Source organism: Coregonus clupeaformis, unplaced genomic scaffold, assembly GCF_020615455.1.
Source record: "Coregonus clupeaformis isolate EN_2021a unplaced genomic scaffold, ASM2061545v1 scaf0077, whole genome shotgun sequence".
Lineage (NCBI taxonomy): Eukaryota > Metazoa > Chordata > Actinopteri > Salmoniformes > Salmonidae > Coregonus > Coregonus clupeaformis.
Genome location: NW_025533532.1, coordinates 198,692 through 216,510, shown reverse-complemented (window position 1 = coordinate 216,510; position 17,819 = coordinate 198,692). Strand labels below are relative to the sequence as shown.

General features: G+C 41.5%; 1 protein-coding gene across 1 annotated transcript in view; it reads right to left on the bottom strand.

Moving 5' to 3' along the window:
- Window positions 1-17,819, bottom strand: part of LOC121538952 (phospholipase B1, membrane-associated-like) — a 73,479-nt gene that overhangs the window by 16,445 nt on the left and 39,215 nt on the right. Inside the window, exons 11-12 of the mRNA XM_041847110.1 lie at window positions 12,760-12,837; window positions 1,507-1,567 (exon numbers count right to left, since the gene is read on the bottom strand). Coding sequence (XP_041703044.1) covers window positions 1,507-1,567; window positions 12,760-12,837 — 139 coding nt within the window. The remainder of the gene's footprint in view (window positions 1-1,506; window positions 1,568-12,759; window positions 12,838-17,819) is intronic.

Sequence of the window (17,819 nt, the reverse complement as noted above, 5' to 3'; positions counted from 1 at the left end):
GTACTGCTGAGCGTAGAGAAAATAGCTGAGAAACCTGAGCAAGGGAACACAGGGAAGTGAGGGCATAAATACACAGGTGAACAGGTAGACACAGGTGACACCAACAGGATGATGATTAGTCCAGACTGTGAGTAAGGAGGTGCCTAAGGTTGTTGGAGGTTGACACCTAGTGGGTCGCTCCGGAACTGCGAGCCGCCTCCCGGCCGCGTAGCTCCCGGGTGAATTGGTAGGAGTCAGAGCACGTCGGAGTTTGGCTCTCCCATTCCGCGGTATCCCAGGAAAGGGCCCGACCCATCAACAGAGTGATGATGTAGGCCACCCTGCCCTGCTCCGTCGGGAAGGAGGAGGGTTGTAGGATGAATAACAGGGAACACTGGGTGAGGAATTCCCTGCAGCCTTCTGGATATCCGTCATACCTCTCCGGAGGTGGTAGGTGGGGTTCCCGCGATGTCGCAGGCGAGACTGGAGACGCCGCTGCCGCGTTTTCCGCTCCGCCGGCTACCGGGGCTGGTCGGTTGTCCTCCCGCCTCTAAGCGGCGATCGTCAGCTGGCAGAGATTCTCGGTGATCTGCTGCAGGCTGCGGTTGTGTTGGTTCAGCATAGCTCCCTGCGTTGCCAATGCGCTCCGATTCTGTGCTGCCTCCGTTGGGTCCATATTGGCTCAGTTTTCTCTAAGGGTTGGTGTGATGTGTGACCCAGGTGCAGTGCAGGATAGAAGGTAGGCAGTAGGCAGAGATAGTGAAACAAGGATCTTTACTGGTTGTCCAAAAGCCAGGATACAAAACAACGGACAACACAATAAAAGAAAGGTGGAGCAAATAAGTCTCCAAAAACAGGCTGACAGCCAAAATACCAAATAGTAACTATGACTGAAATAATAAAGAAACAGGAAGAACACCTCTCGAGTACCTGTACATACTTCTCCGATCAGACACTGATTAGTACAGCTGAGCATTGAGTAACTAGCAGAGAAAACTGAGCAAGGGAACACAGGGAAGTGAGGGCATAAATACACAGGTCAACAGGTAGACACAGGTGACACCAATAGGATAATGATTAGTCCAGACTGTGAGTAAGGAGGTGACTAAGGTTGTCGGAGGATGACACCTAGTGGGTCGCTCCGGAACTGCGACCCCCTCCTGTAACAGGGTCTGAATACTTTCCGAATGCACTGTATGCACAAACTCTTCCGAACTGTTTTGGCTGGAAGCATGTGGACGCCTTAAGCAACTCCATAAAAATAATAACCAAGACACACTTCAGAACCTTCACACAATCAAACTCCACACTACACAACCTACAGTACACACAGTTACACTCATACCAACATTATATATTTCAACATCAGTATGTCACATTTTAACTTAACTAAGGTAATCTTCTATGATTAATGTTTGTTTTATTACCAGTGCAAATTTTACGAAAGGGTGAGTAACTCCCTAGAGGGGATGGAACCCCTCTGTAAACATGAGATGGTTTCGGTCTGTTCTCCCCTCTTCATCTCACCTGAAGTAGGCACAGTGTCGGAGGGGACCGTGTTTGCACAGGAGAAGTCACTGCCCCAGTTCTAAAAAGTGAGAAAAGGACACATTTTAGAGGTGTCCACTTCCTGTGACCTTGGTCATCAACCAATTGCACCAATCTCAAACCATTGCAATTAAATAATAAAAAAGTATATTGTCAGACAATACATGTATTTTCATGGTCTAAGAGATTGAAACGCTGGAATGTTGCATGTAAAGAAAATCATGCATCGGGGATTCTTGAAAGTTGTGAATATCCTTGTCAGGCAGGGAAACAAAAAAAAATAATTTAAATGTTTTTATTTTCTTGCATTATTTGAGCAAAAAATTTACGTTTATCTTGTTTGAATGACTTAATTGTTATTTTGTCTAATTAGGCCTAATTTGTTATGCAGCTTATCAGACCGCATAATGGTTGCTGCAGCCATTAATTTACTGATTCCATCCATTGATATGATTATTAATTGACTGTTCTTTGATAGCCTAAAGCAGGGCTGCTTTTAAATCCCAAAGCATGTAAGTGGGGCGAGTGTGGAGCGAGGAGCAGAGCGTAATTCAAGCATTTATAAAAATGGTGTCGGCCTTCTCTCCCGCTCCAATTTCACTCTGGTCCTGCTCAACCACAAGCTCTGGGCATGCTCTGCCTAGCATTTTTCATTTCCTTTATCACTATTCTTTTAATTAGCCCTTTTCAGTTGTAATTATTTAGTCTACTCCACCCACAGTAGGCCATCTAGTTTATATTCTACTTTCTAACATTAGGATATTTAGTTTATATTTTGATGGACTTCAAATGTATTAACCTATGTTTTTCTTGGACTAGAAACAACATAATATAACTAAATGTAATTTATTTAGAGGACAAATGAAGAAAAAAATGATTCCCTCGTTATGTCGAGATAACAAAAGTTGTTTTGTCGAGATCACGAGAAACTCTATGATTGACAGTGTGGCTGAGGCGGCAGAGCCCACTATGGATCAGCACATATGGTTTTATTGATTGCTACACTAAGGGATGGTACATTTCATGCTAACATCATGCTTTCATTTGTGTTTGGAACTCATTATCAGTTTATAAGTTAGAATGTTAGCAAGCTAAATGTCCCTTACCTTGAGCTAAGAGCTCTTGGAGCATCTAAGCCCTCGTGGGGCATTTAAGCCCTGAACGATGCCTGACAGGCAACCTGTCTCCCAGGCTGTGTGCCACCTCCAAGATCACAGCCAATTGCATGCAAGAAACAACGCAGCTAACTTGGCTAGTCTTGTGAGCGAGCTAGTTAGCTAGATAGTCTTGTTAGCTAGCTAGCTTGTTATCTATGCTGGTTGTTAGCTTGCATAACTGATATGTGTATAATTGTAAGGGACAATTATACACATGTTTTATGGATAACATTTACATTTACAGAGTTGGTGAGCTCCATTCCTGACAGGCTCATCAGATTCAATTTCAGTCTCCGAGCTTGATCAGATTCAATAGCAGCCTCAGAGGCTGATAAGTCAGGATTCTGCCACATAGGCTGTTTTAAAGTAAAGCTCCTTGCAGGCTAATTAGCAATCAGTGCATTATGGGTGTGTTCTATTCCTGGCAGGATGATCAGATTCAATAGCAACCTCAGAGGCTGATAAATCAGGATGCTGACTTGTAGGCTGTCTGCAAGGAGCCTTATATTTACATTTGAGTCATTTAGCAGACGCTCTTATCCAGAGCGACTTACAGTTAGTGAGTGCATACATTATTTTATTTTTCATACTGGCCCCCCGTGGAAATTGAACCCACAACCCTGGCATTGCAAACGCCATGCTCTACCAACTGAGCTACATCCCTGCCGGCCATTCCCTCCCCTACCCTGGACGACGCAGGGCCAATTATGCGCCGCCCAATGGGTCTCCCGGTTGCGGCCGGCTACGATAGAGCCTGGATTCGAACCAGGATCTCTAGTGGCACAGCTAGCACTGCGATGGCCTACAAGGCAGCATCCTGATTTATCAGCCTCTGAGGCTGCTATTGAATCTGATCAGCCTGCAAGGAATAGAGCTCACCCACTGTAAATGTGGGTCCCTTATAATTATGATAACAACCAGCTAACAACCAGCATGTACAGTATAACAAGCTACCTTCTTAGCTAGCTAGCTAACAAGACTACCTAGGTAAATAGCTAGCTCACAAGACTAGCCAAGTTAGCTGTGTTGTTCATTGCATGCAATTGGCTGTCGTCTTGGGAGACAGAGCTGCCTGTCAGGCATCGTGCTTAAATGCCCTGCATTGTGATCAACGCAGTCACATGGCTCTTTCATGAATATCTTGCATCTGAACAAATGAATGGATGATGTGTGGTACTTTTGATTAGCTCATGATCTGGACAAAACAACTTTTGCTATGTAAGAACCATGAGATAAATCAGTTGTGATCTCAACATAATGGGGGAACCATTTTTTTATTCATGTGTCCTCTCTGGACTTCTGTACAACTATCAGAAACAAATCGTCAAATAATAAAGGCCAGTATCAGATTCTTTTCATAAATAAAAAGGAATAAATAATCTCAAACTGCAGCAGTCAAATGATTTGGTACAGAAGCACTGAGCGTGGGAAATGCGCTCTACAAATTAAATATTATTATTATTATAATAAAGACAGAAAAATGCACATGTAAAAGCTTAATTACATAAAGGAATATTGGTGGGAATATAGCCATAATATAAACAACAGAAAGGAGAATGGAATATACAGTTGAAGTCGGAAGTTTACATACACTTATGTTGGAATCATTAAAACTCGTTTTTCAACCACTCCACAAATTTCTTGTTAACAAACTATAGTTTTGGCAAGTCGGTTAGGACATATACTTTGTGCATGACACAAGTAATTTTTCTAACAATTGTTTACAGACAGATTATTTCACTTATAATTCACTGTATCACAATTCCAGTGGGTCAGAAGTTTACATACACTAAGTTGACTGTGCCTTTAAACAGCTTGGAAAAGTCCAGAAAACGATGGCATGGCTTTAGAAGCTTCTGATAGGCTAATTGACATCATTTGAGTCAATTGGAGGTGTACCTTTGGATGTATTTCAAGAACTACCTTCAAACTCAGAGCCTCTTTGCTTGACATCATGGGAAAATCAAAAGAAATCAGCGAAGACCTAAGAAAAAAAATTGTAGACCTCCACAAGTCTGGTTCATCCTTGGGAGCAATTTCCAAACGCCTGAAGGTACCACGTTCATCTGCACAAACAATAGTACGCAAGTATAAACACCATGCGACCACGCAGGCGTCATACCTCTCAGTAACGAGACGCTTTCTGTCTCCTAGAGATGAACGTACTTTGGTGCAAAAAGTGCAAATCAATCCCAGAACAACAGCAGAGGACCTTGTGAAGATGCTGGAGGAAACAGGTACAAAAGTATCTATATCCACAGTAAAACGAGTCCTATATCGACATAACCTGAAAGACCGCTCAGCAAGGAAGAAGCCACTGCTCCAAAACCGCCATACAAAAGCCAGACTACGGTTTGCAACTGCACATGGGGACAAAGATCGTACTTTTTGGAGAAATGTCCTCTGGTCTGATGAAACAAAAATAGAACTGTTTGGCCATAATGACCATTGTTATGTTTGGAGGATAAAGGGGGAGCTTGCAAGCTGAAGAACACCATCCCAACCTTGAAGCACGGGGGTGGCAGCATCACGCTGTGGGGGTGCTTTGCTGCAGGAGGGACTGGTGCACTTCACAAATAGATGGCATCATGAGGAAGGAAAATTATGTGGATATATTGAAGCAACATCTCAAGACATCAGTCAGGAAGTTAAAGCTTGGTCGCAAATGGGTCTTCCAAATTGACAATGACCCCAAGCATACTTCCAAAGTTGTGGCAAAATGGCTTAAGGACAACAAAGTCAAGCTATTGGAGTGGCCATCACAAAGCCCTGACTTCAATCCTATAGAAAATGTGTGGGCAGAACTGAAAAAGCGTGTGCGAGCATGGAGACCTATAAACCTGACTCAGTTACACCAGCTCTGTCAGGAGGAATGGGTCAGAATTCATCCAACTTATTGTGGGAAGCTTGTGGAAGACTACCCGGCACATTTGACCCAAGTTAAACAATTTAAAGGCAATGCTACCAAATACTAATTGAGTGTATGTAAACTTCTGACCAACTGGGAAAGTGATTAAATAAATAAAAGCTGAAATAAATCATTCTCTCTACTATTATTCTGACATTTCATATTCTTAAAATAAAGTGGTGATCCTAACTGACCTAAGACAGGGAATTTTTACTAGGATTAAATATCAGGAAATGTGAAAAACTGAGTTTAAATGTATTTGGCTAAGGTGTATGTAAACTTCCGACTTCAACTGTATTTGAAAAGCTTAAAATTAAAAAAATACATTGAGATGAAGCCGCCCCATGTGTGGATGCTATTTCTCAAATGCTGATATTTCTTAGTGTCTATTGTGCTATTTGTAAAAACTATTTTGATTGGAGAAAGATAACAAGTAGCTGGCCTGTAAGGTGCAATAAACTTTAGTGAACTATTTACAGAAAATGTAAACAAAAGAATACATATACTGTATAGCTCAGGAGCAAAATGGCCTGAATATCAGGACGCACAACTGCAACGCATTTCAACTAATAATTCATATGCACATTGCATCTGAAACTGTTCTTTAGAGATTGCAACCCCTCTGTCCCCACGAAAAGTGTGTTTAGGGCTCCATCTACATCAGTGGTCACCAACCTTTTCTGAGTCAAGATCACTTTCGCAGTCAAAAAGCAAGCCGAGATCTACCACTCATCTACCACTCACCCACAGATCTCCCGGTCCGCCAGATAGGCGGAGTTGGTCTTTTCAGAGAAATTAAAAGGTTAAAAATGGGAACACTTTGCCTACTCGGTGCGCAGGTCATCTGAATCAAGTGCACCTACCGCCAACTGCGCAACACGAAAATAATAATTCAAAAGGAGCGCAAGCCTTTATCATGGCTTTTCTACATGTTTTTTCATCGACTAGGAATGCCTTGAAGATCGACCAGTTGATAGTGATTGACCGGTTGGTGACCACTGATCTACGTTCAGTCCACCTGGGCCTATTGACCCAGCTGTGGATATGTACTACAGACTGGTGCGTAAAGACATATCGAAGCTAGAGGCCTCTATCCCCTATGTCAGGAATATCTTTACCTGCTCTGAGAAACAAACTATTAAATCTCCAGAATATAGTCATCCACCCAGCGGACAAGAGAGCAGTGGCATGTATTTTTGGGCTTCCCCCAAAAATGTAGCCAAAAAATAAACATAAAATAATGTATCTCATCTCTCTGTGTTTCATTAATTTCCTTTAATTTGCAAGAGGCTGAATGTATCTCACATGAGAAAGCATCCAAGTAAGTGAAACAGCGTCCCTCTGTCTCTCTACGTGTAGGCCTTCTATCTGATACTGTCTGGTCCAAACTAGTATGACATTGTTGCCACCCGTAGCATTGAATGCAAGGGAAGCCAGCGAGCATTTGGCCTCCCTTGACAAAAAAAGTATAAAATAGCCAATCAGCGTTGAGCTAAACTGAGCGAGCTCAACTTGAATGTGTACAGTAGCAAGATGTAGAAGGCTAATGTTAACTAGCTAACATTGCCCATGAATGGAAGTTAGGCTAGCGAGCAAGCATTTTAGCCAGGTAGCCTATGACAACAAAAAATAAAAGCGTGTAATGTATGTCAGAGTGATAGACCGTTTCGTCAACATGAAACGATGGCATTGGCGTTTCTCTAAAAGTAGGGTGAATCAACATGTTTTTCTACTTGCACGAACGCGCACGCACACGCACACTTGTGCAAACGAAATCAGAACCATGGACAGCCACATCATATTTAGCTTATGTTGATTGGGCTAAATTGTTTTTGGTATCTTTTAGTTGTCACTGTATTAGAATAAGCAGAGGTGATTTGATGATGTTGAAATGTTGAAGTTGAAATGGTGCTGGAATAGTGGAGGCAGCTCCTGTTTTCTTTGTGACTTGCGGTTACTCTGTTGTTCTAAATCAATAGTTGTTTAGTGGTCCGAAAATGTTGGAAACATTAACTTACTCAACCATGCTGTAGGTCATGTAACTGTCCGTTACATGCAATATGCATCGTGGACTTTACCGGACAGAGGTTGCAATCCGGTTTTGTGATAAAACAAAGGTGTGGTTGAATTTTTTCTGCCGCTTTTCTTATTGTCTCTGCCTTTAGGCCTATATATCACGGTCGCAAGGCATATGAATTAACAGCAAACAACACATTTATCACAACACATACGGTGTAGGTTGTAATTTGGGGGGGGGGGCTTGGCTTCCCCAGTGATTTTACCCACGAACCGCTACTGCAAGGGAGGTGCTGTTACTGTACAAGACTGCACTGTCTATAAGACTAAAGTAGCCTACTGAGGCAACTGAACGCTCAGACGTTCTATAAGAGACACAGCTTTGGCTGTAATCGAACAGACGGTCACCGAGGGCATGCGCAATGTTGATTTCATCAAAAGAGAACACATATTTTTGGTGTTTAAAAACAGACCCAGGCAGGTAATCTACAGTCCCTAAAATACTGTTTATCATCTAAATCCCCAAAGGGACAGGACAAATCTTCTTTGCAATTTCAGACCAGGTTTGGCAGAAGGCATGAAGATTTTTGCTTGGCTTCAAATGCCCTGAGGTCGAGTCATGCGTCCTCTGAAACATGACCTGCCAAGCCGCGCTTCTTAACACCCGCCCGCTTAACCCGGAAGCCAGCTGCACCAATGTGTCGGATAAAACAACGTTCAACTGACGACCAAAGTCAACCTGCAGGCGCCCGGCCCGCCACAAGGAGTCGCTAGAGAGCGATGAGCCAAGTAAGCCCCCCGGCCAAACCCTCCCCTAACCCGGACGACGCTGGGCCAATTGTGCGCCGCCCTATGGGACTCCCGGTCACGGCCGGATGTGACACAGCCTGGGTTGGATCCCAGGCTGTAGTGACACCGCAACACTGCGATGCAGTAGCTTAGACCGCTGTGCCACTAGGGAGGCCCGAAAGGAAATCTTAATGCTACAGCATACAATGACATTCTAGACGATTCTTTGCTTCCAACTTTGTGGCCACAGTTTGGGGAAGGCCCTTTCCATACAGAAATGTTCCCACATCTAGTGGAAAGCCTTCCCAGAAGACTGGAGGCTGTTATAGCAGCAAAGGGGGAACCAACTCCATTTTAATGCCATAATTTTGGAATGAGATGTTTGACGAGCAGGTGTCCACATACTTTTGGTCATCTAGTGTACGTTTTAAAAAAACTCTGCATTGTTGGTTAAGGGCTTGTAAGTAAGCATTTCACGGTAAGGTCTACACCTGTTGTATTCGGTGCAAATACAATTTAATTTTATTTGAATAGGCTATGAACCTACAGCAGCCAAGATAATAATGCTTTGCTTGTTTTTGCAGTTCTCCAAATAGCACTTTAAAGTTCAATTGTATAGAAATGCAGTAAATGAGCTTCAACTTTAAAAAAATGTCCTGGGGTGGGTACACTTCCCACTAATACTGTAAGATCGTATTAGCTATTCATATTGGCAATAGAATACGCTTTGAAATTACGCCTATCTGACCCAGATTGCGATTTATAAATTGTCTATTTTGGTTGGGATGCAGGGCTTTGTGTGTTCCAAACAAATCAACTACAAGTGTGCTTGCTTCAGTTCCTCAATGGCAAAGCTAGGAGAAAAAAAACCTGAATAGTTGAAGGCTCTTTCCTTGAGTCATAAAAGCGCATTGAAATTACTTATGAACTGTACACACTTTGAAGAGGTGTGTGGCCATTTGGAGAGACCAGTTAGACCTCTCACTTTTTTATATTTTTGTTGTTGTATTGATGCAATTTTTGTCCTCAGGGCACCATTGTAAATGAGACACTAGTCTCAATTGGGTTCCCCTGAATAAATAAAAATGTATACAAATAAGTAAATAAACGTAAACCTTTGTCATTGTTTTGTCTTATGTTGCAGCTTCCCCAAATTTCCAAGAATATTCATATTGTGTTACAGTGTTGTGAAAACTACAGTAAATGTTAAAATGCACATAAAATTGTGCTTGTGTCCTCACCTTTGGTCTAATAATTTCCCCATAATCTCCAAACAGTTCCCTTTCAATTGCTAACATGGTTATGCATATGCTTCTCATATTTCTTCTGTAAGAAACATTTAAATGTAGCCCTATCCATATAGGCCAATTCCCTTGAGTGTAAAGTAAAAAATGCCAGAGATATTACAATTGTAACCTTCAAAAGCCATCGTTGGCGCTTCTAGTATTAAAGGTAGACTCAGTGTTATAATGCTGGCATGAGCAACACGGCAGATATTGAGATGAGCAAGACTTTGCTCACAGTCACACAGTCACACATAGTACCTGCGCATGTGCACGGGTGTATATCACTCCACTCCACTACATACAGTATGTATCAGTAAAGATTTTCAGACCCCTTGACTTTTTCCACATTTTGTTATGTTACAGCCTTATTCTAAAATGGATTAAATAAATACAAATCCTCATAAATCTACACACAATAACCCATAATGACAAAGCGAAAACAGATTTTTTGATTTCTTTGCAGATTTATTAAAAATTTAAACAGAAATACCTTATTTACATAAGTATTCAGACCCTTTGCTATGAGACTCGAAATTGAGCTAAGGTGTATCCTGTTTCCATTGATCGTTCTTCAGATGTTTCTACAACTTGATTGTAGAACCTGTGGTAAATTCAATAGATTGGACATGGGGTCAAATCAATTGTCCATTGGGGGAAGGGTAACAACAAATGTCTGCAGCATTGAAGGTCCCCAAGAACACAGTGGCCTCCATCAACCACCAAGACTCTTCCTAGAGCTGGCCGCCCGGCCAAACTGAGCAATCGGGGGAGATGGGCCTAGGTCAGGGAGGTGACCAAGAACCCGATGGTCACTCTGACAGAGCTCAAGAGTTCCTCTGTGGAGATGGGAGAACCTTCCAGAAGGACAACCATCTATGCAGCACTCTACCAATTAGGCCTTTATGGTAGAGTGGCCAGACTGAAGCCACTCCTCAGTAAAAGGCACATGACAGCCCGCTTGGAGTTTGCCAAAAGGCACATAAAGGACTCTCAGACCAGGAGAAACAAGATTCTCTGGTCTGATGAAACCAAGATTGAACTCTTTGGCATTATTGCCAATCGTCACGTCTGGAGAAAACCTGGCACCATCCCTACGGTGAAGCATTGTGGTGGTTGCATCATGCTCTGGGGGTGTTTTTCAGCGGCAGGGACCTGGAGAATAGTCAGGATCGAGGGAAAGCTGAATGGAGCAAAGTACATAAAGATCCTTGATGAAGCCTCCTCCATAGCGCTCAGGACCTCAGACTGGGGCGAAGGTTCACCATCCAACAGGACAACGACCCTAAGCACACAGCCTAGACAATGCAGGAGTGGCTTCGGACAAGTCTCTGAATGTCTTTGAGTGGCCCAGCCAGAGCCCGGACTTGAACCCGATCTAACATCTCTGGAGAGACCTGATAATAGCTGTGCAGTGAATCTCCCCATCCAACCTGACAGAACTTGAGAGGATCTGCAGAGAAGAATGAGAGAAACTCCCTAAAAAGGTGTGCCAAGCTTGTAGCATCATACCCAAGAAGACTCGAGGCTGTAATCGCTGCCAAAGGTGTTTCAACAAAGTAAAGGGTCTGAATACTTATGTAAATCTGATATTTCTGTATTTTATTTTTAATAGATTTGCAAAAATATAAAAAAACTAAAACAAATTAAAGCTGATCCTAAATCTGATCTTAAGGACAGAAATTCACTGGAACATATCTCTTTCCCTTTTCTCTTCCACCTCTAGATAAGATCTACCCTGACGGTGACCTGAAGGGTTCGTCGTCAGACAGCAGTTTTTTGGGATATTGTGTGTAGATTGATGAGGGGGAAAAAACTATTTAATCCATTTTAGAATAAAGCTGTAACATAACAAAATGTGGAAAAAATTAAGGGGTCTGAATACTTTCCGAATGCGCTGTACTGTATCATCAATTATGCTATTTAGGCCTATACAGCATTTGGGAAGTCATCAACAGCTAGATTAAACTAAAATAGGCAATACATATAGGCCTAGGGATTCAAACTTTGGTTGATTTAAAATGGAATCTACAAAACAAGTTAATTATAAATATGTTGGATTCACGTCTCCATCTCAAGCAAAAAGAAAAGTTAAAGAATATGATCAAATCAAACTGTATTTAATGCACATTTAATGTTTTTGGTTGAAATGGAGACGTGAATCCACCATATCCATTACTAATTTGTAGACAAACTGGAATTAAAGCCAGACTAAGTCAGTGGCACAGATGGAACTATCCAAGCAGAAGATACTGTACATCTCCTTCAAAAGGTGATATTTGGTTGCGTTGACAACCAAACACAATTCAATATCTTGCAATACGGTAAATAGCCTATTAACTTTTGACAAGATAACAAATTATATGTTGGATTCACGTCTCCATCTCAACCAAAAATAAAAGTTAAAGAATAGGATTAAGCCAGTGGCTCAGATGGAACTATCCAAGCAGTAGATACATCTCTGTTGATATTTGGTTCTGTTGTCAACCAAACACAATTCAATATTACTTTTGTAAGACAGTAAATAGCCTAATGTTAAGGCTCTCTTACAAACCTATGTAATATGATTTATTCAACCTTACAATGAGTAACACATCCATGGCCACATTTTGAGGTTACTGTAACAATAAATGTCTTATGTAATCATAGAAAGCGTGCATGTTCAGGGTTGCAGGTCTGTGGAAATCTTCACAATTGCTATAATAATCTGCAGAGAATCTCAAACGGTATTGATCACTTGCACCATGCACTTTAATGTAATCTCAACTAACTGCATTCCAGGTAATTTGGTAGTGCAATTAGATCAAGCATAGTGACAACACATTAAGTTGTTGAATAAATAAACAAAATATCTGACATTGTATTCCAATTTGAACGTTGGTGAAAGCACAGTGATAACACATTGGGAATCCAACAAATGTTTTGGCTGTCTTTCTGAGTGGGGGAAAATAGGTTGGAATCTCATCTACCAAATATTACCCAATTCTCCAGGTTTAAATGACGTGAAACAACAATATTATCAATCAGTAGCCAACCAAAGAACAATGACAGGAAACCATACTGTAAAGTGTACACGTACCGTGATTGGTGGAGGAGATGGAGGAGGGCCCGGATAAGTATAGTTGCTGTTCTGAGCAGTCCTAAGGAAGGGTGCAGTCTAGTAAAGACATACATACACACACACACACAGAGATGGGGGAGGGGTCAAGTAAATGCAGTTGTTACGTTTCAAACAACCACGAACCAAACCCTATCTGTAATGATGCCTTGCATGAAATGCAGCCATTGTTTACAGTTCTCTTGCACTGGGAAAGTGAAAGTTTCCACCATTAGGGCTGTCAAAGTTAACACATTAATTACAGTTACATTTTTAAATGTTCACGCCATATGTAATATTTTTTTTGCATTTAATCAATTTTCTCAACCAAACGTCTGTGGGTCAATTGCAACCAACAGGCAGAACATGCAGCTGCAGGTTAGCGTTGGATTTCTTAAAATGCTACTAACAGGAGATTACATGCATCTGTGTCTTAAAACAAACTTGCTAGCAACCAAAACCCCACAAGAATAAACCAACAGATCAGTTCATCTCCCGTTGTTACCGTGTCAAACAAGTTAGATACCAGGGGTCGTATCCACAAAGTGTTTCAGAGTAGAAAATTGGTCGTAATGCTGAGAATATACAGTGCCTTGCAAAAGTATTCATCCCTCTTGGCGTTTTTCCTATTTTCTTGCATTACAACCTGTAATTTAAATGGATTTTTATTTGGATTTCATGTAATGCACATACACAAAATAGTCCAAATTGGTGAAGTGAAATGAAAAAAATAACTTGTATAAAAAAATTCTATAAAATAAATAGCGGAAAAGTGGTGCGTGCATATGTATTCACCCCCTTTGCTATGAAGCCCCTAAATAAGTTCTGGTGCAACCAATTACCTTCAGAAGTCACATAATTAGTTAAATAAAGTCCACCTGTGTGCAATCTAAGTGTCACATGATCTGTCACATGATCTCAGTATATATACACCTGTTCTGAAAGGCCCCAGAGTCTGCAACACCACTAAGCAAGGGGCACCACAAAAGCAAGCGGCACCAAGAAGACCAGGGAGCTCTCCAAACAGGTCAGGGACAAAGTTGTGGAGAAGTACAGATCAGGGTTGGGTTATAAAAAAATATCAGAAACTTTTAACATTCCACGGAGCACCATTAAATCCATTATTAAAAAATTGAAAGAATATGGCACCACAACAAACCTGCCAAGAGAGGGCCACCCACCAAAACTCACAGACCAGGCAAGGAGGGCATTAATCAGAGAGGCAACAAAGAGACCAAAGATAAAGCTGAAGGAGCTGCAAAGCTCCACAGCGGAGATTGGAGTATCTGTCCATAGGACCACTTTAAGCCGTACACTCCACAGAGCTGGGCTTTACGGAAGAGTGGCCAGAAAAAAGCCATTGCTTAAAGAAAAAAATAAGCAAACATGTTTGGTGTTTGCCAAAAGGCATGTGGAACACTCTCCAAACATATGGAAGAACTCTGGTCAGATGAGACTAAAATTGAGCTTTTTGGCCATCAAGGAAAACGCTATGTCTGGCACAAACCCAACACCTCTCATCACCTCGAGAACACCATCCCCACGGTGAAGCAAGGTGGCAGCATCATGCTGTGGGGATGTTTTTCATCGGCAGGGACTGGGAAACTGGTCAGAATTTAAGGAATGATGGATGGCGCTAAATACAGGGAAATTCTTGAGGGAAACCTGTTTCAGTCTTCCAGTGATTTGAGACTGGGACGGAGGTTCACCTTCCAGCAGGACAATGCTGCTAAAGCAACACTTGAGTGGTTTAAGGGGAAACATTTAAATCTCTTGGAATGGCCTAGTCAAAGCCCAGACTTCAATCCAATTGAGAATCTGTGGTATGACTTAAAGATTGCTGTACACCAGCGGAACTCATCCAACTTGAAGGAGCTGGAGCAGTTTTGCCTTGAAGAATGGGCAAAAATCCCAGTGGCTAGATGGGGGGGAATAGTTATGCACGCTCAAGTTTTCTGTTTTTTTGTCTTATTTCTTGTTTGTTCCACACAAAAAAAATATGATGCATCTTCAAAGTGGTAGGCATGTTGTGTAAATCAAATGATACAAACTCCCCAAAAATAAATGTTGCACAAAAAGGGTTTCACAGGCAAGGATATTGCTGCTAGTAAGATTGCACCTAAATCAACCATTTTCTCGGATCATCAAGAACTTCAAGGAGAGAGGTTCAATTGTTGTGAAGAAGGTGTCAGGGCGCCCAAGAAAGTCCAGCAAGCGTCAGGACCGTCTCCTAAAATTGATTCAGCTGCGGAATCGGGGCACCACCAGTGCAGAGCTTGCTCAGGAATGGCAGCAGGCAAGTGTGAGTGCAGCTGCACGCACAGTGAGGCAAAGACTTTTGGAGGATGGCCTGGTGTCAGGGCAGCAAAGATGCCACTTCTCTCCAGGAAAAACATCAGGGACAGACTGATATTCTGCAAAAGGATATTTACAGACCTCTACATGCTTTGTAAGTAGGAAAACCTGCAAAATCAGCAGTGTATCAAATACTTGTTCTCCCCACTGTATATATCCAGAAAATCACATTGTTTGATTTTTAAGTAATTAATTTGCATTTTATTGCATGACATAAGTATTTGATACATCAGAAAAGCAGAACTTAATATTTGGTACAGAAACCTTTGTTTGCAATTACAGAGATCATACGTTTCCTGTAGATCTTGACCAGGTTTGCACACACTGCAGCAGGGATTTTGGCCCACTCCTCCATACAGACTTTCTCCAGATCCTTCAGGTTTCGGGGCTGTCGCTGGGCAATACAGACTTTCAGCTCCCTTCAAAGATTTTCTATTGGGTTCAGGTCTGGAGACTGGCTAGGCCACTCCAGGACCTTGAGATGCTTCTTACGGAGCCACTCCTTAGTTGCCCTGGCTGTGTGTTTCGGGTCGTTGTCATGTTGGAAGACCCAGCCACGACCCATCTTCAATGTTCTTACTGTGGGAAGGAGGTTGTTGGCCAAGATCTCGCGATACATGGCCCCATCAATCCTCCCCTCAATACGGTGCAGTCGTCCTGTCCCCTTTGCAGAAAAGCATCCCCAAAGAATCATGTTTCCCCCCAAAAAAATTGTATTAAAAAAAAAATACAAATACTTGTTCTCCCCACAGTATTTGCGAGAAAAGAAATACATATGGGCGATTGGAAGTGATGCAGATAATTACATTCATGGAAGTTACAATCTATCTGAAATATTAAAGCTGATCTACCCCCCAAAAATAACAAATAAAATCTGGCTGCACAACCGACTGGCAAACTTATTGCAAATTGAGAAATAATGTGACTAAACTTAATGAAAAGAAGAAGAAACTACGCCATGAAACAAAGATAAATTATATAAAGATTGATATTAAAACGCTTTGGAGCACCTTAAATGAAATTTTGGGGAAAAAGGCTAAGTCAGCGCCATCATTCATTGAATCAGATGGCTCATTCATCACAAAACCAACTGATATTGCCAACTACTTTAATGATTTTTTCATTGGCAAGATTAGCAAACTTAGGCATGACATGCCAGCAACAATTGCTTACACTACACATCCAAGTATATCTGACCAAATTATGAAAGACAAGCATTGTAATTTTGAATTCCATAAAGTGAGTGTGGAAGAGGTGCATCAACAATGACAAGACACCGGGGTCTGACAACTTGGATGGAAAATTACTGAGGATAATAGCGGACGATATTGCCACTCCTATTTGCCATATTTTCAATTTAAGCCTACTAGAATGTGTGTGCCCCCAGGCTTGGAGGGAAGCAAAAGTCATTCCGCTACCTAAAAATAGTAAAGCCCCCTTTACTGGCTCAAATAGCCGACCAATTAGCCTGTTAGCAACCCTTAGTAAACTATTGAAAAAATTGTGTTTGACCAGATACAATGCTATTTTACAGTAAACAAATTGACAACAAACTTTCAGCATGCTTATAGAGAAGGACATTCAACAAGCACAGCACTTATAAAAATGACTGATGATTGGCTGAGAGAAATTGATGATACAAATATTGTGGGGGCTGTTTTGTTAGACTTCAGTGCGGCTTTTGACATTATCAATCATAGTCTGCTGCTGGAAAAACTTACACTACTGTTAAAAAGTTTGGGGTCACTTAGAAATGTCCTTGTTTTTGAAAGAAAAGCAATTTATTTGTCCATTAAAATAACATAAAATTGATCAGAATTACAGTGTAGACATTGTTAATGTTCTCAATGGCTATTGTAGCTGGAAACATTTTTTATAGAATATCTACATAGGCGTACAGAGGCCCATTATCAGCAACCATCAGTCCTGTGTTCCAATGGCACGTTGTGTTTGTTAATCCAAGTTCATCATTTTAAAAGGCTAATTGATCATTAGAAAAACATTTTGCAATTATGTTAGCACAGCTGAAAACTGTTGTGCTGATTAAAGAAGCAATACAACTGGCCTTCTTGAGACTAGTTGAGTATCTGGAGCATCAGCAATTATGGGTTTGATTACAGGCTCAAAATGAAAATGGCCAGAAACAAAGAACTTTCTTCTGAAACTCGTCAGTCTATTCTTGTTCTGAGAAATGAAGGCTATTCCATGCGAGAAATTGCCAAGAAACTGAAGATCTCGTACAACGCTGTGTACTACTCCCTTCACAGAACAGCTCAAACTGGCTATAACCAGAATAGAAAGAGGAGTGGGAGGCCCCAGTGCACAACTGAGCAAGAGGACAAATACATTAGAGCGTCTAGTTTGAGAAACAGACGCCTCACAGGTCCTCAACTGACAGCTTCATTAAATAGTACCCGTAAAACACCAGTCTCAACGTCAACAGTGAAGAGGTGACTCCGAGATGCTGACCTTTTAGGCAGAGTTGTGAAGAAAAAGCCACATCTCAGACTGGCCAATAAAAAGAAAAGATTAAGATGGGCAAAATAACACATACACTGGACAGAGGAAGATTGGAAAAAAGTATTATGGATAGGCGAATCGAAGTTTGAGGTGTTCGGATCACAAAGAAGAACATTTGTGATACGCAGAACAAATGAAAAGATGCTGTAGGAGTGCTTGATGCCATC